This window comes from Sturnira hondurensis, unplaced genomic scaffold (assembly GCF_014824575.4).
Source record: "Sturnira hondurensis isolate 20B ecotype Veracruz unplaced genomic scaffold, ASM1482457v3 Scaffold0001221, whole genome shotgun sequence".
Classification (NCBI taxonomy): domain Eukaryota; kingdom Metazoa; phylum Chordata; class Mammalia; order Chiroptera; family Phyllostomidae; genus Sturnira; species Sturnira hondurensis.
In genome coordinates, this window is record NW_028073852.1 from 7,286,431 (window position 1) to 7,310,734 (window position 24,304).

Here is a 24,304-nt window from a genome sequence, read left to right on the forward strand (position 1 = left end):
TCTCCGAATGTTGTTGTTGGTGGCGGCGGCGAGCGGAGCCGGAGGAGCCGCCGCAAAGATGGAGGAGCCGTCGGGGAGGCGCTGCCGCTGCTGCCGCCGCCGCTGCTGCCGCCGCCCCCCGCGAAGCCGGAACTCGAGCCGCAGGGGGTGAGCGCACCCCACCACCCCGTATCCCACCTCCCTCGGGCCCCTGGGACGCGAGGCGGCGCACCCTCCTGCCGCGGCTGGTTGCGGGCGCCCAGGGCGCGCTCTGTGCCCCGCGCCCCCCTTCCTTCAGGCTCCCGGTGCCGGCCGGCGCCCCGCGGGAGCATCGCCAGCCCGGTAGACAGGCCTCGGGGTTACTGCGCGCGCCCCTCCCCTCTCCTCACTTGCAGGGGCGCCTTCCTGCAGGTAAGGGAGGGGCCCGCTTTCCCGGGACCCGCACTCCCAAATGTCTGGGACATAGCTGGGGCTGTCGGATCTTCCCCTCCCGAGTGGCGCATGTTGCGTTGCAGAGCGATTTGAACCCTGCACCCGGATTCTATGCAGACTCCTCAGGACAGCCCTTTCTTGGTACTCTGAGATGAGGGGCGCTGCCCACTCCACAGCGCTTCTACCCATAGCTAAGGACGCATTTTTCATTTTGTGTCCTAAGAGTTTCGTACATGAGGAGGGGACCTGCGGGCTCACCTTACTTCTCCCATTATTCTCGTTACCTCCCCCGTGAGGCGTTATTGCGTTTGTTCCCACCCTCTTCTCCCGTCTGACACCCTGGAGCCAGAAAGAGAGAGAAAGAGAAAGCAAGCGAGCTAGGAGATGCGAGCTCCCCGCTTCTTGTCTCGGGTAGATGCCCCCCATTTTTCATCCTGGGTCTGCATCTCATGGAGGCGGTAAACTGCCTGAGTCTTTTAACTGGGGGTAGGCTGCTTCCCTACCCCACCCTTCTCTGGGGCCCTGGAGAAATGAGAACTGGCCAGATGATAAGTAATTAATCTGGGAGTCTGGTTGGTGGGGGAGAGAGAAGAAGGGAAGGTGGAGGTGCCCCATTTCGGGAAGGAGGTGGCCATCTACCCCCACTGTTGGCCTTCGGAGATGATGTGATGGGTAGCAGTTGCAGTTGCTTTTGGGTGGCGATGCTCAAGAGACTGACAGTGCCCACTCTTCTTCTAGGGCTTGGCCTTAGGTTTGGCAGTTGGGGTTGGTGATGGTGGTGCTTGGGTTGAAGGTCCAACTGGGAGGGGAGGATGGAGCCAGGTCGTAGGAACAAAAGGAGGCAGTGGATGGGAGATCCAAGAGTCTTGGCCAGAGGGACTCCTGACCAGACTGCCTTGCAGGACTTGAGCTAGGGGCTGGGTCTTGCCCTGGGCCTCTTCAGGTTCACAGGAGATAGGCAGGCAGGATCCTCAGTCTGTGTTCCAGGCACCAGGGCCCCCCCCCCCCCCAGCCTGTGTTAGCTGTTGAGATGCTGGGCTGGGGATGGTGGGTGAGCCCTGTTGGGGGCTTCCTGCTTCTCCAGTCTTCCCTCCTCCCTCTCCCTTGGGGAGATCGTGGTTTTCTCCAGCTCCTTCTCTTGGATTCTCTCTTTGCTCTGTCCCCCTTGGACTTGGATTTGTGCTGTGTCTTGACAAGCCAGGCAGGGGTGTCTGTGGCTTAGAGGGGGGCCCCCAGTGTCTCCACTCCATCCTGGAAATGTATGCTTGCCAGGGACCAGAGAGATAGACACCAGATGCAAGTTACTTGGGGGCAAGGATGGAGGACATGTTAGTTCTGTGCCGGTTTTCCCTTCCCCTTCAACATTTCCTCCTCTGTGGCTGGATCTCATAATTTGGAGGGAGTTGGAGGGGTGCAGCAGTATCACACGCCCCACCCCCTCCAAGTGGCTGCAGAAACAAAGGTTTGCTTTCCTTTCTCTAGGGGTGGCATCTTGCTGTGTGTTTAGAAATGGGGCCTGGGGATGGGAGGGGGTAGTTTGTGTTTCTGCATAAGGGGGGGCGGGGGACCAGCTATAGGAGCTGGGGGGAGTACAGTCGGTGCCGAAGTACCAGCTGCTCTTTAATAATTAATTCTTCCTACTCACATCCCTTTGAGGAGGGATGTCTGGAACACGGCATCAGGCTCAGTCAGCCTGCTAGAGGACGCACTCCTGTTGGTGGGGGGGTTGGGGAGAGACTGCAGGGGGGGCGGTTCTTGGCATTTTTGGAGCACTGTCGCTTGCTCATGAATGAAAACCTGATGCAGCCTGTGAGGGGGCCTATTGTAGCCTGTAGCTGACTTTGGCTAATTAAACTTTCTCTGCCTTTCTTCTTCCCCACCCCACCTCACCCCAGTCCTGGCCTCAGCCATCTCTTGAATGGGGACCCTGTCTGGTAGTGCTGGGGAGGGGGTATCATTCTGCCTGAGGTTTTAGGGCAAACAGACCGGGTCTTCTGCCCTCTGCCTCTGCCTCCTCCCTACTCCCCCCCCCCTTTTTTTTTCTAGAAATAGCAGCCTCCTCCATCTGGTTTGTGCAGATGCCTAGAGCTGCGTCTGAGCAGACAAACAGAAATGGGCCGATTGCAAAAATGAATTTGTTAGCCTGGTGCCTTTTTTCCTTCTCTGTTGCCCTCCCCCTTCTCTTAGTTTGGGGCCTGGACATCCAAGTCAGCTACCCCTCGTGGCTCTGGTAATCCCAGGCTCCTGGTGGCCCAGCTTGGGAGAGGTCCAAGGCGACGGAAGCTCTTAGAGGCTCGGGAAGATGGTCTCCCATGGCTGCAGTCAGGAGGAGTCAAGAGGAGAGGTCCTTTGTGCTTTGGGATGGGGTGTCTGGGCTTGTAGTTTTCTGATGCAATCTTTGGGTGCCGATCTCAGATTGGGGAGAATCTCAGGTTCACAGGATTTGGTGCAGACAGTTCACCTGGCCGCCTGTGACCCAGGGAGGGGACCCTGGCCACAGTGCTCAGAACTCAGGCCTGCCTCTAGCAGGGCCAGAGTTGGTGTGTTAGGAAAAGGCTGGCAGGTGATGCTGGAGTCCAGGGACCAGAGAAGCCCTCAGAGGGACACCTGACTCCCCAGGAATTCCGAGGGGGCTCTTGGAGGGACAAGATCCCTGCAGGGCAGCACTATAAACTTGTGGTCTCTGGGCCATATCACTGCTCCACGTTTCCCTCACTTGCCCACCCTTCTCCCACCCTCTGCGAGAGTCTTCATTGCTCATGAATGGGGTGGGAAGGGGTCCCCCTTAGGGTTTTTGCCCTAACTCCCCTGGCTTAGCCATGAGCTTGTAGGGGCAGATGCTTCCCTCATGCCTTGCCCTGCCGTCCTGGCTGGAGGTTGTAGATGGGTTTGGATTCTGGGGTGGGACAGGGGTCTGACTGAGAGAGTTGACAGGGTGGGGACAGGGCCATGGCAGCTGCCTATGATGTCAAGGAAGCTGGGCTGCTCACTAATTTGTGATCCAGGAGCCACACAGCTCTTGGTCCCCAAACTGCCTGATGAGACCCTCATGTAACAGTGGCCAGCAGTGATTTTTCTCTAGTGGAGGAGGGACCATCACCTTGCCCCATCTCTTCTTCATACTCCACCCCAGACAAGAATCTGTGCTTGTCGTGATCAGGCAGTGAATGCTGCTTTGTTCCCCGTGGAGGCCCCTGTTCGCCAGGGAGGCTCGGTGTGGGTATTGGCAGACAGTCCGCAGGTGGACAGGGTGCAGGGATCTGCTGCGTCCTTCAGGGTGGGGAAAAGTCCTGAGCTCTTGGGCTGGAAACCCTTCCTTTCCTCTTCTTCCCAGGGGTGAGGACCATGGGGGCTCAGGACTTGATGTTCACACAGTGTTCATACCTCTGAGGCTCTGCCCCTTCTGAGCATCGTGCTGTGGAGGTGTCTTTTACGAGGCAGATGGGTTGGGCCACTTGGGCTGCTGGGAATCGTGGGAATTTCTGAAGCTGTGTTCCCCAGCCCACGGGAAAGGGTGTGAGCGGGACTGGGTGCCAGCCCCAGGTGGGCACGGGCTGAGCTGCCTGCCCACGCTGGCCCTGTCAGGGCACCAGCAGCCCCACCTGCTGCATTCCTGAGCTTGGCCCCAGCCCTGCACAGCCTCTTTTGTCCTTGCCCCACACCTGTGTCTGTCGGAGTCATTCAGCCCCTTCGCTCTGCTCCCTCCTACCTCCCCAGTCTGAGCACACCTTTCTCCAGCTATAGAGTCCAAACCCCGTGGGCAAGGGCAAGGAGCAAAGTAGGCCTTTGAAGACTTGAGGTTTCCTTAGTGTGTGTACGTGCATGTGTTCTTGTGTCTCTGCCATGGCTGACTCCCAGGCTACTCTGCTCCATGTGGACCTCACCCCTGGGAATCCGTGATGAGAATTCAAGGCTTACTGAGAACTCATCTTGCCAGGAGGTGGGGCTGTCCAGGGACAGAGCTTGTTGCCTGCTCCTCGCTGGGGGAGCACTGTTAGGGCTTAAACATCCAGTGTCTCTCAGCCTCATCTGATTGCTTTCTGCTGCCTCACTTTCACTGAGTTATTGGGCTTACTTTNTGCATGTGTTCTTGTGTCTCTGCCATGGCTGACTCCCAGGCTACTCTGCTCCATGTGGACCTCACCCCTGGGAATCCGTGATGAGAATTCAAGGCTTACTGAGAACTCATCTTGCCAGGAGGTGGGGCTGTCCAGGGACAGAGCTTGTTGCCTGCTCCTCGCTGGGGGAACACTGTTAGGGCTTAAACATCCAGTGTCTCTCAGCCTCATCTGATGGCTTTCTGCTGCCTCACTTTCACTGAGTTATTGGGCTTACTTTCATTTGCAAGAAAATGAATGAGATCATGTCTGGGGTGGCTCGTGGGCTGTTTAGGGATGGGCCCAGGTGGGTGCATGCGTAGTATCTGAAGCTTGAGGACCAGCTCTGGGAGGAGTGGGGATAGGTTGGCAAACTCATGGTCTATTGTTTTTAATCCTCACCCAAGGATATGTACATTGATTTTAGAGAAAGGTGGGCAGGGGTGGGGGGTGTGGAGAAAGAAAGAGGGAGAAAGGGGAGAGAGAGAGAAACATCAGCAGGTTGTTCCTGGTACGTGCCCCCAGCCCTGCAACTGGGGATCAAACCTGCAACCTAGGTGTGTGCCCTGACGGGGAATAGAACCCACAACCTTTTGGTGTACGGAACAGTGCTCCAATCAGTTGAGCCACCCTGATAGGGTCTCATGGTCTTTTAATACTGAGACATTCTCTGTTACTACATTGGCCTTGGCAGGCCTACTTCCGGGCCTTTGGGTGCCTTGTTCTGGTTGGACCCATAATCTGGCAGGCAGAGCACTGGCTAGATTTCAGACCTTATATAGGGCAGAACCATTACAACATCCACAAAGCCCTGGGCTTGGGCCCTGGACCCAAGTCTCGGGGTGCTGGATGTGGGGTGATTGTCTCTGCCTTTTGAAATTCCTGGAAGCAGCATGAGCCATGGGTAGGAGAGGGTTGCCCTCTTTCCCTGGCCGACTATGAAAAGGGGAGACCAAGAAAGAAGATGTCACATTTCAAGAGTTGGGTGGCACAAGGATCAAAGAGTAGGGAGGTGCCACTCACTCACCTGGGAGTCCCAACTCAGGCTGCTGGGGCTGGGGTACCAGTTTCTCCCTCAGCTTTGGCCAGGGACCCCAGGTCGGCCCTGCGTCTCCCCACCACCATGGACAGAGTTCAGAAGCCTCTCTGAACTCCCTACTTTGTATACATTCAGTCCCACAGGGGCCCCCCCGGGAGTCTGTAAGGTCTCTCCATCTGGCAGTGGGCACTGTCACCTGGAAAGGAGTTTGGGGGGGTGCGACTGCTGTAGCTATTTCCCTTCCCTTGAGGGCTGTCAGCCTTACCAGTTCGAAAGAGAAGAAGCCAGGGTTCTGTCCCTTCTGGATTCCCGCTGTGCCCCTAGGCGGTCGTCCCTCCTTCTCTTCATCAGGTGTAAACTCCTTCAGCTCCCAGATTCCTGAGTTGGGGGCCTCTAACCCTGCTCCATCTCTCCCCAGGGATGCCGTTTTGAGTGCCTGACTGCCTCGCCCGGAAGGATGGCCTCGGATGGGCATTAGAGGCACGGCGGCCCCGGGCTCCTGTCCCGTCCGTCTGTCTGTTATCGTCTGTCTCTCTTGACATCATCGCAGCTTCATCCCCTCCTGTCCCAGCCCCCAACGCCAGCTTCCTGCAGGCCCAGAGCCGGCATGAACTCTCCCACCGAGTCGGGTAAGAGCCAGGAGGCTGGAGAAGGGCACCCTGGGGTGGCTTTGGCTGCAGTGGCCTGTGCATTCAGGCTGAGAGCCCGGCCGGTCTGAGCTGTGAGGGAACAAGGGGTCAGGGGTGGAGAAGCATCTCGAGAGGACAGAAGTGAACCTGGAGTTACTGATCACAGGGTGCACCCGAGAACTGATGGGTCAACAGTCTGGACTGGCCCTTGGGGGCGTGGGTCCAACTTTGTCCCCTGCCTGCCCTGAGAGGGGGTGTGGGTCCCTGAGTCTCTGGGTGGTCCAAGGGGTGATACTGGAAGAAGTCCTTGACAACAGCTGAGTGCCACAAGCTTCCTTTTTGTGGTGCTGGCTCTCTTCCTGATGGTGTGTTACTCTGTGCCCCATACCTTTTTTTCCCCGAAGAGGTTTGCAGGGTCTTTGGCCTTGGTCTGTGTTAGGGCATGTGCTATTGGGGTAGGGGGGCAGTGACGTGTAGGTGGAGGGGTCTTGGATTTCTTCTTTGAGTCAGGTCTACTACCTCTTCTCTTGCTGGGTCCTGCACATGGTAGATTCCTGATTTGGGGTCTTTGACTCTGAGATTTCCTGTCCTTCTCTGCTCTTCGGAGGCTGCCTTAGGCTGCCAGAAATAGCCTCTGGGTGGGACTCCAGGCTGCTCTGTGTGTGGGTGGGTCTGGGTGTATGCCCATGAGGATGTGTCCAAGTGGCCTGAGCTGGACCCTCAGGAGTTTCACAGAAGGGTCATGGGTCACTGTGGTCATAGTAATAACTGCCTTGGCTTTGCCTTTCTGTGCAGCCTTAAAGGGTCAGAGTCCTTCTTGCTCAACAGCCTGTGTGATCTCCCACATCTTTCTCTGTAGGGATGGAGGGTATTTTTCCTTCTTGTCGAGTTAGGGAAACTGGGGCCTGGATAGGAAAACCTATTTGCAGGAGAGACAGAGCTGGCATCAGGGAGCAGCCCTGGCCCCTCTCACTTCCTTTCCCTTTGTCAGTTTGCTGGACCTTGTGCTGGTGACATGTGAGAGAGGCCCTCACCAGGGTCCTGGAGGTCCAGAGGACTCAGGGGAGCTGGAAGCTGGTGGGATTGTTTGGCTTTGTGCCATCGGCGTTGGTCAAGGCTGCACCACCTCCCCGTTCCCTTCCAGTGTCACTCGCCGGCGGGCCGGCGGGAGAAGGCTGGGCTCTTGAGACCCACTGAGTCTGCTCTGCCCAATGAGCCCCCTTCTGCAGGGGTTGCTCTCGGATCCCCCCACCTCTGCCCTTGCCTTCATTCAACCTGTGGGGGCTGTGCCAGGTGTCAGCCATGGGGAGTTCTGGAAGGTGGGCTGTGGAGCTCTGACTTCTTTGTTCCTCCTCTGAGAGGAGAGGCCCTGGGGGGTTCTCATCACTTCCTTGCCCATCTCAGCACGGTGCTGCCCCCTAGCAGGGTCTGTCTCCCCGCAATGGTGTCAGCTGCATCTTTCCTCTGAGCCACTGTGCTGACCTGTCCCAGAGCCACCTCCAGTCACACCAGGGCTGGGGTCTGAGCCAGGGCCAAAGGGGCAGAAGCTGCCCACAGGCATTTGTGGGTGGCTTTGGAAGGACATTTCCAAGTTTTGGGATTTTATTCCCTTAAAAAAAAAGGCTAAAATAATCAACCTCCGATTGATGAGGTCACCGGGTCACCTTTCCAGATGCTGGTGGTCCCCATCCCCTGTGCAGTTATGTCTGCAAGGGAGTTAGCAGGAGGGTGGCCGTTGCTGAAGGTGCCCACCAGCACAGGAGGCGGGCGGCCTGGGAGCGCTGCTGAGCCTTGCCTGGAGGGGCCTCCTGAGTGAGGTCTATAGACGGGGCTGCGCCTGCTGGCCGGCTTTCCCACTCCCCCCAGTAGGGGGAGATGCTGTCCTCTGCTGTTTGGGAAGGAGGGAGAGGAGGGGGCCAGAGACCCAGGACCTCATTTTAGGACTGTGGGAGGCCTCAGCTGGGATCATTGCTTGAGGGCGCTCTGCTGAGGCCCTTTCCGCCAAGTTCTCCTGGGGCTTTGGGACTGGTTGTCCCACCTGTGGAGTGAGAGCTGCTTTGGGGACGGCCATCTCCACGGGGCTCATCCTTGTCAATGGCCCCAGCACCTGCTATTCCCAGGCCCCAAGGCGGCTTTGGGGCTGGGGCTGTGGGTGTCCTGCACCAGGCAGAAACTTGGATACCATGAGCCTTTGGACTCCACGGAAGTAAAACGAAACCACGCATTGTAGCTAAAGCACGTGGGTGTCTACTTCCCCTGTGGACACCCTGCAGAGAGGCCCAGGGAGAGCCAGGGACCACAAGGCCGGGGAGAGAGGTAGGCACGAGGAGCACGGTTAGTCTGCCCAGCTCTAGTGGCCTGGCCCCAAGTGCTCCCGCCCTCTCCCGAATCCCCAAAGATGCGTTCCTCTTTCCTTCAGACATACAGGCTAGCACTGCTCTTGGGTTTCCCTAAATTTCTCTCAGGCCAGGAGCTTGGCCTGTGAAGAAAAGTAGAAGGTGGTTCATCCCCGCCCTCAGAGCAGACAAGTTAGTAAGAGAGAGTTCTGGGTGAGGGGCAGCAGGCAGGGCCTCGGGGTGATTTACTTCTGGGGTTGACCCCTCCTTGGGGTGTGGGAGCTGATTGACTTACCACCAGGTTGAGTCCAATGCCAGCGTTTGACCTGATTTGCCTCTTTTCTAGTCCTGGGTACAGGCAGAGCCCATTGAAGGGGCTGCCTGCCTCCCTGAGGGGCCACTGCCTGGTGTCTGGCTTCTCTTCAGGCAAGAGGAGGCTTGAGAAGCTAGGCTTCCTTTATTTTTCTGGGACTGATCACTTCTGCTTCCCCCTGTGGTGTCGAAGGGCTGGCAGCATCTGTCCCTTGCCTGGGTTTGGTCCGACTAGATCAGAGGAGCTGCCCTGAGCCCTGGGACCTCGGCTGGCTCTGGTCACTGCCCTGTCCTCTGTGCCGCTGCCCAGAGGAGAGGGCAGGAGTAAGGCCCTCTGTGCAAGCCAGTCTGGATGGCGACGGGGCTCCAGGAGAAGGCGGCCAGCTTCCTTGTTCCCAGCGTGGGAGGGAGACAAGCTTCATGACAACACCTGCCTGCCCAGCACCTCCCAGTACACTCCACACTTTCTCTCCTTCCCTTTCCCAGGAGGGAGGGAAGGAGGGCAGCTGCCCCCTCCTTTCTGGGTGACCAGAGAAACTGGGGCATGGGCGTGGGGTGGGGCCAGGAACCTCGGCGTCCTGCCTCCCAGTCTCCAGCTCAGGCTCTGCCTCTGAGCCCCTGGGGAAGGCGGGCAGCCAGCCCTGAGGAGGAGAAAGTGGGTCAGTGCCAGTGTGGGGTGGGGGCTTCAGGAAGGGGACTCCTAGTATCCCATCTCCCTGTAGGTGCCTCTGGCACACCTCTGTGCCCACCATGCATTAGGGCCTACTCCACTCCCTCTTCCATGCTACATCATTCCCAGGGGACTGAAGGCTTAGAATGGGATGGCAGGAGGAGGCAAGGTTAACCCTGAGGGGATGTGGAAGATGCCAAAGTAGGTGTTCATGTTTTTGCTGGACTTGGTTCCAAATGAGAGGGTTCAGCCAGCACCTAGCATGGGGCCAGGCATACATACGGCAGCACCAAGGCAATGCCAGCGGGCTCCAGTGCGATTGGGTCAAAGGGCAGGAGAGAACTGATGGAGGGCGGGCAGGCCTGATGTCTCCAGGATCCCAGGGAAGCTGGCACCCCACACTCCATCGGGGGTGCTCCTGGGCCAGCCCTTGGCTTTCATACTGTGCACAAAGCAAACATTGCTCCCTTTCCTTTGGTTAGCCCTGCCCCAGCCATTGTGGCTCAGGAAAGGGGAGCCTGGAGGAGCCCAAAGGAGCCAGGTTTGGGTTTCCCTCCTCCAGGTGGAAGGGGTCAGGAGGCCTGACCCCAGCCTCCAAGGGACAGAACAAGGTCATTGTGGTTCTGAGGGGATGGTCCTGGCTCCGAATAAGGCTCGTGCACTCCGTGTTTGGTGGGTGCTCTGTGAGGTCTGTAGGGCAGCACGTGGGGCTGCGGGACGGGTGGGGATTCAGAGGAGACAGGAGCCATGAGGATGGAGCTACAGAGCAGGGAGGATGAGGTGAGGCTTTAGGAAGATCTTGTTGCATCAGTCGAATCTCAGAAGTAAAAAAAAAAAAAACTCTTGTCCCCTCCCAGACCGCCTCTTTTACTGCCCCAGAGGATTTCAGGAACTGCACTGAGGATTGTCTTGCTGTGTCTGATGCTTTGTTTCCCACTTCTTGCTATTACTAGAAATCATAACAGTGCTGAGAATTGCCCCATGCCCTGGGCTCTGGCCGATTCTGGGTGCCCAGTCTCTTGGTTGCTTTTATCTTCCCTGAGCAGAGAGCTCTTTGCTTAGGTTTCTGGGCACTCAAGGTTCTGGGGGCCCTGCTTTGAGTCATTGTAACTGGTGACTTCCTCTCTTCCCGAGCAGGGCTCTCTGCTGCACTCTCCTGTGCCTGGGGCAGGCAGAGAGAGCCCGGACAGGGCCAGCCAGCCCTTCCTGTTGCTCCCAGCGTGGGTGGGTGGAGTCTTGGGCTGGGAGGGGCTGCTACCCCTGGCTTTCTGGGCTCCCTTGAGTCTGTTGCCCATCACCCCACTGAGGGGACCTTGCGCTTCACTTCCCCTCCTTTGGAGAGAACCTGCTTGGCCAGAATGAGGTAGGGGTTAGGGGTGGTGAAAGAGATCCCCAGATCCACCCTGAGGTGCCCACCAACTTCAGAGCCCTGGGAGGGCCCTGCCCCATCATAATTTTTCTAGAGTCAGCCTTGGCTAAGAAGCTGAGACCCCAGATACTTGTTTAGGTCCTGTTCACCCCTTGCCCCCAATGGACATCTTGCCAGCCAGTCTGTGGCCTGGGAATGCCCATCTCTGCCACCTCCCCTGTCCCCGTGCTGCTCCACCTGAGGGCGGGAGGCACCTCTGCAGTCCTGGGCTGGCAGACGCTGACCAGGAAGATGGGCTTCAGGAGCCGTAGCGGCTGTGTCCTTGGTTGGCCAGCTCCTGCGACTCCTGACAAGAGGGTGAGGTCATCCAGTCCAGGGAGAGGACAGGTGTCCCTGGCTCCATGCCTGGAGTTGGGGGCAAGAAGGGGCCAGGAGGGGGCTCCAAAATAGCAACTGTGACATCAGGAAGGGGGAGGGGGGCACAGACCCAGGAATAACCAAGCTATTAAAAGGCTCCAGTAAGGTCAGGGGGCCAAGTGGGATCTCGGTACCAGTGGGAGGCACAGCCCGAGGAAAGGGATGGGTCTGCGGTGGGCAGGGTAGGTGGGTGTTACCAGTTCTTGTGGGGCACCAGCCCTGGGTCCCCGGAGCCCCCCAGAACAGGAACTGTCCTCTCGGGTCTGGGGCTGGTGGGGAAGAATAGGATGCTGGCAGCCTCTCGATTCTTCTTAGAGGGCCTCCAACCTCAAGTCCACTCCTGTGCGGGTGCCAGGGGTCATCGTACCTGTTCCTGGGAACCCCGGAGCAGCTTCCTACACTCCCCTGTTCGGGAGGCAGTGGTCTGTGGTAGTTAGAGCCGAGACATTTCAGCCCTATCATGTAAGCAGTTCTGTGACCAAGGGTGAGTGGCTTCATTTCTCAGTCCCCCCCCGACCCCGCATCTATCTTCTGAGGTCATTGTGCAGAATAAATAAGTTGCTGCGTGTGCTGCCGTTAGCGTTACACCTGGCACTCCGCTAGGGAAGAACTACCTGCGCTCTGAGAGTGGGCAGGTGCTGCCAGGTCCCCTTCCCTGGGCCAGGCTGAGTCCCGTCCAGGAGGGTCCCCCGTCCCCTGGAAGGAAGCTGAGCAGCCTCTGGAGGTGATATCCCAGCAGGTTGCCGTTTAGCTGCTGCCCAGCTGTCTCTGCTGGTTGAGGTGGCGAAGAGGCACCTCGCAGCTCTGAGGGAGAGCACAAGTTCAATAAACTTCCTTCAGGCCCTTAGAAGGACTCCAAGGGAGATGTAGGGTTAGGTCAGGAGACCCTGTCTGCCATCCTCTTAGAAGGCTCTTCCTGTTCTGTACCTGCTCTGGATGGGAAAGGGAAGGTAGAGGGTGGAGTTGCTTTTTGGCCTATAGTCCGTCACCTGCCAAGAGCAGGGCCAGAGCTGCTCTCAAACTCGCGGATGCTCCGGTGGTACCCTTCCCCAGCCCAGCCTCTGGCCACCGGGCTCTGTGGCCTTGGCCTTGAGTGCAAGCCCTCCCCTGTTCCCATCCCCCTGCCTGGTGCTTCCTCCTGGGGTGGAACGCGCCTCCCCCCATGGGGCCTCCGCCAGGCCTGGGCTCCTGGCAGCCAGCCGGCGGCTCCCTGAGCATGCTCCACCTATTTATAGACAGGGCCCTCCCCCAACTGCTATTTCAGTCTCCTGCCAGCTGCCGGCGGCTCATTCGGGAAGGAGGAGCAGGGAGCCGGTTCCATAGCTGTCACCCAGGGCTGGGAGGGAACACAGAGAGCCCGCCTGCCTGCTGAGCTTCCCTTCCTGTCCCCTGAGTGCTCAGCCATACTCCAGCTCCTGAGAGCTGGGGACAGGCCGCTTGTCCAATGCCCCTGTAGGGCTGAGCTGGGCCCGTAGCTCCAGGGCCTCCTGGCTCTTCCTGCTGCCAGGAGTGCCCAGGCCTGATGAGGCACCTCCCCAAGTGTGGGTCCTGGCAGCAGCGACCTGCAGGAGTTCCTGAGCAGTAAGGGCCAGCCCGACCATCTTCCCTTTGGCTGACTCCCGCCTCCGGCGGCCCCCTCCCTGGCATGCTGCTGGTGCCCAAGGCTCAGGGGCTTGTGGAGATGCTGCAGACCATCTATGAGACGGAATCCTGTTTCTCAGCAGATGGGATGTCAGGCCGGGAACCACCCTTGGAAATCCTGCCTCGGACCACTCTACACGGCATCCCTGTGGCAGGTAAGTGCTTCCATGTCCCCACCTGCCCTCTGCCGTTGGGCCTCGTTTCCCAGGGGCTGAGCATCTGGCTCTGAGACTTGCCCAGGTGGGGTCTTGCTTAGATCTCTCGGGGGGCTTTGTGTTGAGAATATGGGTAGTCAGGGAGCCACACTCACTGAGGGGGGTTTTCCTGCCCTCCCCTCAGCTGCACTGTGCTGCATCCCTTCAAGCCCCTCTGGCAGGGTTGGCATTGGCTTCTGGGAGCTGGGGATTGCTAGAAGATCCTGGCCCAGTTGGCACTGTGGACGGAGAGGGGGAAGTGGGTCGAGGGCCTGCCTCCAAGCTGCCTTCCCCCCAGGTCTGGGCAGGGGAAGAAGCCGTAGCTGAGTGTTCATGCAAATAAAAGCTGCATTAGCTCCTCGGGCTGGGTTATGCGGAGCAGAGGGTCCAGTGCTGTGGAATCCCAGTCAGGAGTCCCCTGGGAATAAGACACCTGGGGAGGGGCCTGTGCATCTGTGGCAGAGTTAGGCAGAGGAATATGGGCAGCTGGGATGTGGGGGGCCTTTGCTGCTTTAGGTCTTTGCTCCCCCATGCCTCTCCTTCCCCTAGGCCTTGGTTTGTTCCCATCTCAAGAGGGCGAAGAGGGGTCTTACTACAGGTTGGAGGCCCCCCTAGCCCTGCCACCTTCTAAGCAGGGACTTTTTTGGCTCTTGCCTGGAGGTGGGGTCCCCCAGAGCTGGACCACGCCCTCCCTCCCTCCCAGGAACCTGTTGGCAGCATCAGGCCTTTCTGGCACAGCTTTCCCACCAGGCCGGCACCACAAGATGCTTCCTCAAGGGAGGGGCCTGCTGGATCCATGCCTGCTTGGCCCCTCCTGGCAGTGGCTTGGCACTTGGGTGTGGGTGTCAGAGTGTGTGTGTATGGGGAGCCTTTGCCTCTGGGTATGTGGGTGTGGGTCCCAAGCTTTGAATTGGAAGGTGGGAGCTGTGTTTTGGCTTTAAACCATCCAGGGGTAAGGTTGCGGCTGAACCGGGATGTGTCAGAGGGTAAATAAATGTTTTGGGTAGATTTGGAAAACCCTTGGAACAAGGCCTGCTATCTGCCTGGGCAGGGATGCCCGTGTAGTCTTCGAGGGTAGGGGCATAGCCCTGAGGGTCAGCCCTGCAAAGCCCTCCACATCCCCTGGGAGGGAGTGTAAACATTGGGGGTCGGTCCAGCCCTGGTCTAGTGGAGTCTGCAGATCTCTAGCCAGAGACCCTGTCCACTGACCCTTACCTGCAAGCCTCTAGGAGTCGAGGTGGTCTCTTGGGAAGAAACAAAGGACTGAGTCTGAGGGACATCTGTTTGGGGGCAGCTCTGCCCCGTTTGGCAGATGCCACATTGGTTCACCCATCCTGTCCTGTTCCTGCTGTCCCAGGCCTCCTCAGCATGTTCTCACACCTTCTTTCAAGTTAAGCCCCAGAATCCTTACAGGAGGGAACCCCACCATCCCCATCTCCCTAAGGCTACCTGTGCCTGCATAGAGCCCCCCAGCCAGTCTCTCTCTGCAGATCCCTGTCTCCCCACTCGTGCCCAGCACGCACACGGCCCAGCCTTCTGAGCGGCGTGGTCCATGCTGGCAGGACAGAGAAATGAGTCACCTCAGTGGCTCGGGGAGAGGGCTAAGAATGTCCCCCCTGCACAGCTCTGATGCTGTGTCTGTGACGCGGCTGGGGACAGATATAGGCCGGGAGCTGGGCTGCCTTGGTTTTTTTTTTTGACTCTGGAATGTAAATAGATGTTTCAAATAGAAACACTTTAACCTTTGGGTTAAAAAAAAATCCACCCCGGATAAACATGGCCATGAGGGCCCTGGCAGCTTGGTCCCCCCCCCCCCCAATCTCTTGATCAGTTTCCAGACAGGATGCAAGAGCCTGTGGCTAAAAAAGCAGGTGTCCAGGGACGCTTTTTGGGCAGTGTGTGTCCCAAGCGTGTGTCCCAGTTTTCTGCAGCACGAGAGGTTGGGAACCACGGCTTTCTAGGCTGGACTCTGCCTTCTCCAGCAACAAATGTGGAATCCCATTTGAGGGGAGTCCTTTGCGCTCTGGGCTATCTGGGCTTGGCCATTTCCCTGCATTAGCACAGTGCCTGGCACAGGGATGAGTGAATGATGCTGAGAGGCTGGGGCCCAGGGCTGATGGCAGGGTTCCTCGGCCCTACCCTGGGGCTGGGCCTCTGGGAGAACAGGCAAATCCGTGAGTTGTTGTAGCCGGTGAGCCAGAGCCTTGGCCGGCGGAGTCCCTGAGGGATGCAGGCTACTTTCTGCTGTTCCTACTTGAGGAGGGGACAGATCACAGCTTAGGTTCCTAGGTCTTCCTTAAGGGCTCCTCTGCAACAGCCTAGTACAAGGGGGCACCCCCTCATCTAGGCCTGGTCCCAGCTTGGGGAGCCTGGGAACTTGAACTCTGGGGTGAAATTCCCCAGGACACAGTGCTGGGAGATCCCCCACCAACCTTCTGTGGGCCCTGGAGTCCCTTCTGGCCTGGATGCAGCAGAGCCAGAGCAGAGCCACGTTGCACGATCCTTGGGCGATGTGCAGGATGCGTGAGCAGGCACGACGAGAATTCGCCTTCTGCAGCGAGGGCCGGGGTGCACCCGCTGGTGCCAGGAAAGGGTCCTGTGGGCACTGGGACTTCCAGAAGTGCCACGGGGCGTGGGTTTGGTGTTGGGGTTTCCCCTGGTTATCCTTGTTCACGTTCTTCAGACCATTTCAGGCTTGGCTGAGTGTGTGGGTGTGTAGGTGTAGGGTGTGGGGTGGGCAGCCAGGATGAGACTGGTGGGAAGGGAACTAATACTACGGTGTGTTAAGTGACAGGGTGTCGGGTGCTTTCCTTATCTCTTCGAGGAAGATATGAACAGCTGTGTTTTATAATTGAGAGGGATCAGAGAGGTTAACAAACTTGTCCTCGGTCACAGAGTAAGTGACAGCTGGGATTCGGACTCAGGTCTGTGTGTAGGGCCACTGCTGACACACTTGAGAGCTCCTTTGTGCGAATTTTAAAACATGGCCCTTCTTTCAGGTAGATCCCTTCTCACGCCAGAGTGCATGGCTTAGCCACTGGGTCATCGGCTGGATTTCAGTCCCAAGTCTGCCCTTGCAGTCAGGTGGCCTTGCGCGGTACACATCCGCACAACTTGATGTGGTAGGCCTGTCTTTGCACTGCCAAAGTTCGTGCTCCTAGAGAACAGAGACCGATCTGGCCTTGGTGAGGCTCCTGAGGTTTCTGAGAGGAGACTTTTCTGTAAATACTGGGGACCACTTGGTCAGCTGTTGTCCTTCCTGCAGGGATTTTAGCCAACGGGAGAAGGGGGCTCAGGAATGGAGTTGCACGCCCTGTCCTGTTCAGAGAGCCTCCCCTGCCCCCTCCCCTCCTACCTCATCCCCTTCTTCGTGTTTTTGAGACCCTCAGCTGTCCCTTCCCTGCTGCACAGCTGCCAGACAGGAAATCAGATTAGCCGTGGCCACACAGCTGTAACGGCTGTCGGGTTGGCAGCCAAAGTGATTGTAGCCAGCCCCGGGACTCTGTGAGAAAGTAGTTCTCAAACTTCAGTTGCATCCGAATTACCAAAGCAACATAGTAACATGCAGGTTCCCAAGCCTTGCCCCCCACCTCGAGGTTCGGGTACATTTGGGCAGCCCAGAAACCAGCGTTGTGGCCCATCTCAGGTTATTCTGATGGCAGTAGGCTCAGACCATGCTTGAGCAAGGGCTGTGTGGACAGTGGCCACGTGGACAGTGGTCATGGGGCCTACCACCCTGCCAGTGGATGTCACCAGCATCCCTGGGAGGCCTCGGTGGGCCTTAGGAGTCTTGGGAGAAGGGCCTGGTGGAACAGAAGGGAGGTTGTTGCCCCAGGCAGAGTCAAATGCAGCTTCTAGCCTGGCAGTCTGGAGGGGAAGGATGTTCTGAGACGCCGGGGAGCAGGTGGCTAAACCCCTGCCAGCTTGGGGGATTGTGGCAAGCGGCCAGGTGGGCAGGTGGGCAGGCTGCCCTGCTGGACGTTCACGGCTGGGTTATGCCCTGAGGCCCCTGCTGTCCACCCCAGGTGTGGAGGAACAGTCCCAGCAACAGCTGCAGACTTTGAATGGCTAGTGTGCCTTTTAATTGCCTTGAGCATGGTGCCCAAGTGTTTCCTGGAAATGGCTGGGCGTCTGTTTCTCCTCCACCTAGCAGCCAGGATCACTGATGAACTCTGTCCTTACCAGTGAGGGACTCTGTGCCTTCCACTTGGGCTCTGTACCCCTGAGACTTAAGGTCCTGCAGAGGCACAACCTGCCTCACAGCTTCTGGGAGTCTGCCCACATGGCTCCCTTCTCCCCTGTGCTCCTGGGCACAGAAACACCACATGGCTGTGGTGTTTTGGGGCCCCTGAGATCCCTGGATCTTTAATACTGAGTTCAGCTCCTTGCTCCATCTCTCTTTAAATTCAGGAGTGGCCCACAAGGCTTCTCTTGTTTGGTAGTGGCAGGGAGAGAGAGAGCACGCCAGAGAGCTGGTGTTAAGCCTTGGCTGGCTCCTGCGCCTTCTTTCCGGGTGACTTTGGACACATCGTTTCTATCTCTGGCCTTACAGTCCTCCTCTGTCAACTGGGGAAGTTACGTTGCTGATTTGCAGGCCCTTCCTGCACTAACATCCTAGGAGTTTCTGAAGTCAGTTGCACGTTGCTTCTGCCTTGCAAGGAGAGGGGCCCAGAAAGATGTGGAGTAGAACTGGGGAGGGAGGTGTGGCCTGCAGTGGGCACAGGAAGGCTAGATATCAGGGGACACTTCGATTGCTTGGAACTGGGGCCCTGAGACCAGGGCTCAGCGCTCGTGCTCCTCTGTGCTAAATGATGCCTTTGGGGGCTAGGAGGGATTCCACCCCTGTGGGCCGAGCGCGGAGTACAGAGTGGCCTTTCTTGGAGGTAGTGAGGCAGGAGAGAAAGCCTGGAAGAACCATCTGAGGGAGGAGTCTGCTCCCAGAGGTTCCTTCTGCAGCACTGGGCTCCTACTGCTGGCCGCTCCAGCTGCTGCCGTGTGGGGCCCACAGGAACGGTTTCGATGGGGACGGGACCATAGAGTGACCTTAGGACAGTCTAAAATCAGAGAGCTACGGCCTCACTCTGGCAGAGGTCTGAGCCTGACTTCCTTAGAATTCAGATGGTCTGTGAACTTGGCCCCATGTGATTCTAAGTGTTTATTTCATTCACTTTAGAAACATTCTGAGAAGTGGTCCACAGGCCTCACTGGACTGCCAAAGGGGTCCAGGAAATGTCAGAAACCATTAATAGCCCTGGCTGGTGTAGCTCAGTGGATTGAGCACGGGCCTGCGAACCAGACGATCGCGGTTCGATTCCCAGTCAGGGCACATACCTGGGTTGCAGGCCAGTTCCCAGCAGGAGATGCACGAGAAGCAACCATACATTGATATTTCTCTTCCTCTCTCCTTCCCTTCCCCTCTAACGATAAATAAATAAATATTAAAAAAAAAAAAAGAAACCATTAATAATGGCCCTGACTAGCACCTCTTGAGATTTTCCCAGGCCCTGTGCCAAGCTGCTCCGCGTGTGTTCTTTCTCCTGAGCTGGTCAGCTCTGGGAGGTAGGTGTGATTCTTACTCCCATTTCACAGATGCCTGCGCGGAGCACAGGGAGGTGCTCTGTCCCTTGTCCTAGGCAGTGGCAGAGCCTGGCTCGAACCCTGGTTTTCTCATACTCCAGAGCACTCGCTCTCGTCCATTATGTGATATGATATGTGTTACACACGAGATGGCGTGAACATTGCTAGGTGAGAGCCATCCCTGGCTCGCAAATGTGGAAACGCTGCCTGAGTTGAGGTGGCACCTGTTGAGCCTGAGCTGGCCTCACTCTTCGTGTGGCAGCACAGAAATAGACCCTGGGAACCCGTCCTTAGAGGGGAGGGGTGATCGGCGTCATGGGGAGGAGGGTGAACTGCTGTTCCCTGCCTCCTTCCAAAATCCCTTAAGACTGGGAAAGGGACAAGAGCCCTTTCCCATTCTCCAGAGGGACAGAATGAGGTCATTAGACATTTAAGGAAGCTGCTGACTCCCCAGCCTGCTCCTGAGGGTACTGGTGCTGGGAGAAGAGGCTGTGCGCCATGGTGGGCTGCGTGCCATGGTGGGCTGCCCGCCTGTTGCTCTCCCAAGGGGCCAGTTCCCTGAGCCTGGTGTGTGCCCAGTGCTTGGGGCGCCCATGCTGGAGCCACGCCACACAGGCTAGTGTTTACAGGCAGCCTCCCTAGCTGGGAGCCAGGACGCCTGGGTTCGAGTCCCTGCTACTTAGCTAGGGGGGATCTTCTGCACAGGAGCCTGAGAGGCTTCGTTTCCTTGTCTGTGCAACGAGGGGGTTGAAACAGGCTGTCTCAAAAGCTCCTTTTACAAACCTCTCCCTAGTTTTGTTAGGGTGGCTCCTCAGATCTGGGGCCTATCAACAAAGGCCTTGTTCTGCCCTTCTTGGACCTTTCAGACGGCCGATGTGCGTCTCCCTCACATCTGCGTGCCTTCGGTTCCCCTTCTCCCTGGGCTCCCGTGGCTCGTGGCTCCCGGAGCAGGGCCTTTTAGAGCTGCCTGTTAAGCTGTTGAGGTCTGCTGGGCGGGCCCACACGCTGTGCTGCCTGTTCTTGCCAGGGCTTCTTTAGGGGGGACTGAAGGTGCGGTTTCCCTGCTGCCAGTGTTTGGGTCACAGGGACCCTGCAGATGGTGACTTCTCCAGGAGAGGGCTTGGAGTCGGAACTCGGCTTGTGATGTGTTCAGAGCAGGAGGAAATCTTGGCCCTGAACCGTTATTCCCAAAAAGGTGCTGCTAAAACCTGTTTCTCATGTCCTAGAGCCACTTGTGTGCTTGGGAGATCGTGTCCCTGTGCCTGGACACTGTAGTCTAGGGCTCTGTGGCAGTCGTCTCAATGATCGCCGCCCCGTAAGCATCTGTGTTATCACCCTCCCGCTCCCCCAAGGACCTGGGCCATCCCTGGTTGTGGTACCCGAAGAACCTGCTATGGGAGCCCCCACTGACTAAGGGGGCTTGTGCAGAGGTAGGAGGCCCCGCTGGATGGGAAGAAAGGTATCGTCACTGCCCAGTTGTGCCTGTAAGCTGGACGGGGAGGCTCCTTCTGAGGCAGAGCCTGGTGTGTGTGTGGTCACTGATGACTAGAAGTACTCAGCTCTGCCCATCCAGCCACATGAGCTGGGCTTCTCTGTGGGGGTGGTATTGGTCACACCTGCAGAAGGCTAGAGGACAAGATAGTGTTGTTGCTTGTCCTTAAGGCCACCACTCCCAGGAGGAAGGGTCAGAGTCCCCAGGAAGGAGCAGAGTCTGAAGCGGGGTAGGCGATGCTTCCATCTTCCCCTGTAGGAAATTGCTGTGTCGGCTGGCCGGTGTACTTTCTATTCCCTACAACTCTCCGACAGTGGAAGGTATGGGGGTAAAGGGAGGACCCAGGGCCTTGCCCTTCCCCGTGACCCCTCCCCCGGCCTTTCAGTGGTCTCCTTGCTAGCAAATTCCCAGCCTGCCCTCTTTAGGAACAGTGTCCTTCTGCCCACTCTCTTCCCTTTCCAGAGGTTCTCCCACCTTTCTTGGTTTGCCAGGAGGTGATAGATCAAGGACCTTCTTTCATGACACACCCTTTTCCCCTTCCAGGTGTTGGTTCTGATGGCAGCCACTGCTACTCACTCTGCTCATGCCAAGCTGGCAGAAGGTGCAGATCCTTGGTGGGGGTGGGGTGCAAGGCCAGCCAGGCTCTAGGTTTTGTGCCCAGCAGCCTACATTCAGGGGCTTGGTGCTTTCCCCCCATCTTTTCTCTGACTCCAGCTGCTCAGCTGCAGCCCCTTCGGTCTTAGATGGAGCCAGGTTACTTACTACCTGGGAGACCCCTGGCTGCATCCTTTCTAGGCCCCACAGGGCCTGTAGATTAATATTCTTAAGCCGCCTGAGCTTCATGCTTGTGCGGGAACAACACTGTTTGGTGGAGCCCACTGGCCGCCCCACCACCTGCACCCCTTCGGGCTGCAGTCCTCACTGCTGTGCAGAGCATAGCGTCTTGGTGGTGGTGGCAGCTGTGGGGGATGGATCCCTGGTTGGGGGATTCCCCTTTCCTGAACCCATGCCCTCTCTGTGGGGCTCCTACGTGGGAAGCCAGTTCTGCTGGTGGCAGCTCCATCCTGAGCAGGATTTCCTGCTGGGAGCCAGGACTGTTTTGAGGCCCTTCCCTGGGTGGGTGGGCAGGCTGGCTGGCACTGGCTCCCATAGGCCTGGCGTTGCTGGGAGCAGCAGGCTGAAGCCTATCCACCTCTTGGCTGAGTGATGGCAGTGCCTTGGGCCAAGCTGGGCTTTCCTAGGAACAGATAACTGTCCAGCCAGCTTGGGGCCTTGATGAGTGTTTCCAGGGCTGGGGAGACCCAAGACTGGCTGCTGGTGCTTTGCTGCCACCCTGCTTTGCACCTGGATGGTGCTGACTACCTCCAGAAGTCCTCTGCAGTTTCCTGGGGCTGGGATAGAACATGAGTTAGGAGCAAAAGTGGATGAGAGAGAAAGAGTGACGTCCTAAGGGGACCTAAGGGGAAGTCAAGGGGAGGGTGGGGGAGAGAGTGTGTGTGTGTGGCTCCACCCTCTTGGCCACATCTGGCCACTCCTGCAGATGTGGCTCTGGCCTCCTGGCCGCAGAGTCGTCAGTGTGGCTGGCCGGCAAACCACAGAGGAATGTGCCTGGCAGTGCTGCGGGGAGAGGGGCCTGGTGGAGACTGAGAGACATTCTGCTCAGTCTTCACCACCCCACTCCCAGTGGGTCCTAGAGGCCATATTCAGGCAGCAGGGTAACTCGGCCTTGGCCTTCAGCATACCTAATCCCTGCCTGGGTGACGCTTTTTCAGTGCAGGCTCCCTGGAGAGATCTAGGCCCATAGATTGCACAGGGTGTGTGTGGGAGGTTCTCTTAGCTCAGCCCTTTGCCCCTACCCTGCTCTCTGTGGACTCCTGATGGGGGGTAGGGGGCCCAGGCTGAGGCCTGCTCACTAGGGCAGGAGACCCTCAGGGTGTTGGGACCCTTTCTTCTCTAGGCCTAGGCCAGAGTGGGCCTTGCCGCAGGAGTGTCCCTAGCTCCCTGTGGCCTCCTGGGCTGGCCTGAGGAGAGTGAGGGCTGTCTTTGGAAAAAGAAATGGAAAAGAAGCAGAACGGGCTAGCCTTGCATCTCTCACTTCCTCCTTCCCAGGCAGTGGGTAGCGTGCCTTTCCCTTCCTGCTGGCGTCAGGAGGCTTTGTGTGGTGTGGGCTGGGTTTGGGGCTCCTTGCTGGTGTGGTGTTTGCCCTGGCAGCCACAGAGCCGTGATGGGAAATGATGTTCAGTGACCATAGGACAGAGTATAGGGATCAGGAGGTTGAGACCTATCCTTCCCATTGGAACCTTTTGCCACTCACTGGGGCCTGGCGTGGCCTGTCAGCCCATTGTCCACATGGGGGCCTGGACCTAAGGTCTTGGGACCCAGGAGGCCCCTTGACTCCTTTCCCCTTCCCAGTGGGTTGTCCCTGGGACTGGAGTTCTGAACGATCAGCCTTAGCTCCAGCCTTAGCTCCAGCCGCCCCCCCCCCTTGCTGCTACCCTTCTTCCTGTCTGATTCCCTTTCCTTTCCTGTCTCCTCCTCCCACCTCCTCTCTGTGCGTGCCCTCCTATTCTCCCATTCTCTCCTTCCCTCCTCCCCTTAGGCACAGCTGCTGTTTGGCTCACTCTATATATAGCGGCGTTTGCAGGGTAATTACAATAAAACTGTTGAAAGGAGATAATCCAGCAAAGGAAGCGAGTCTGACTCCCAGCCCGCTCCTGTCCCTGGTTTGGTGCAGCCCTGCACCCTCTTTCCCTGAGGCCTCCTGCTCGCACCCCACCCCCCATTTCCATAGCCTCTCTATTTGGCTCTGCCCTTGTTGGACGTGGAGAAGAGAAAATGCGAGGGGGTAGGGATGTCTAGAGGGTCCCCAAAGGCCTCTCTGGGATTTACTGAGGGCCATGACTGTCAGCCCCATCAGTTCTAGAATCAACCTCTGTGCCTCATTTTCTCTAGTGCAGGCTTCTTGGCAAGGAGTGTGTGGTGGTGAGAGGTGGGGGGGGGGTGCACAGCAGGGACAGTGGTTGAAAGCATAGGATTGGGATGCGCATCCTGGTTCATCAGTCACTCCCTGTTCGTCTTCTGGTCATGTTACTTCAATCTGTTGAAACCTCAGTTTCCCCCATCAGTAAAGTAATCCATATAAAATGCCCAGCAGCGTTAACTATCAGTGACAATAGCATGTATTGAGCGCTCACAATCTTTCAGGTACTGTGCTTCACACTTATGCATCTTTTCCTATTGAAGTTCATGGTTTTGACCCCATTTAATTAAGGCAGAGGGCTGTACACCCACAGCAAAGGATTTGGCTTCCCCTCTCTCTGCTCTCCTGTGGTCTGGTAGTTCTGCCTGGTAGCTCTTTGAGTGCCACATGGCTGCCAAGGCCTAGTGGAGTCTGGGATCAGGCCTCCTGATTCCTTTAAAAAAACATTTAAAAAATATATTACCTGGCTGGTGTAACTCAGTGGATTGAGCACGGGCATGTAAATCAAAGGGTTGCCGGTTCGATTCCCTGTCAGGGCACATCCCTGGGTAAGTCCCCAGTTGGGGGCATGTGAGGGGCAACCATACATTGATGTTTCTTTACCTCTCCTTCCCTTCCCCTCTCTCTAAAAAATAAATAAAATCATAAAAACTATTTATTGATTTACGAGAGAGAGAGGAAAGGGGTGAATGAGAGAGAAACCACTTTATTGTTCCACTTATTTATGCGTTTATTGGTTGTTCCCTGTATATGCCCTGACCGGGGATTGTGCCCACAACCTTGGTGTATCGGGAGGATGCCCTAACCAACTGAGCTAGTTAGCTGGCCGGGGCCTCCTGACCCACTTCTGTCTCTTCTCTCCACAGTGGAGGTGAAGCCAGTGTTGCCAGGAACCATGCCCAGCTCAATGGGGGGCGGGGGTGGAGGCAGCCCCAGCCCCGTGGAGCTGCGGGGTGCGCTGGCAGGTCCTGTGGACCCTGCGCTTCGGGAGCAGCAACTGCAGCAGGAGCTCCTGGCACTCAAGCAGCAGCAGCAGCTGCAGAAGCAGCTCCTATTCGCTGAGTTCCAGAAACAGCATGACCACCTGACACGGCAGCATGAGGTCCAGCTGCAGAAGCACCTCAAGGTGAGCAAGGGGGG

General features: G+C 57.5%; 1 protein-coding gene across 6 annotated transcripts in view; it reads left to right on the forward strand.

The window, feature by feature from the left end:
• Positions 1–24,304, forward strand: part of HDAC5 (histone deacetylase 5) — a 35,494-nt gene continuing 11,190 nt past the window's right edge. For 2 of the 6 annotated variants that reach the window (XM_037067925.1, XM_037067909.1), the window contains exons 1-4: positions 2–147; positions 5,966–6,176; positions 13,002–13,076; positions 24,031–24,290. In XM_037067925.1, the coding sequence (XP_036923820.1) occupies positions 6,155–6,176; positions 13,002–13,076; positions 24,031–24,290 (357 nt within the window). In that variant the 5' untranslated portion in view covers positions 2–147; positions 5,966–6,154. Of the gene's footprint in view, positions 148–5,965; positions 6,177–12,566; positions 13,077–18,579; positions 18,675–24,030; positions 24,291–24,304 lie in introns of those variants that run through there. The other 4 variants (XM_037067944.1, XM_037067916.1, XM_037067900.1 and 1 more) reach the window with 4 other exon arrangements.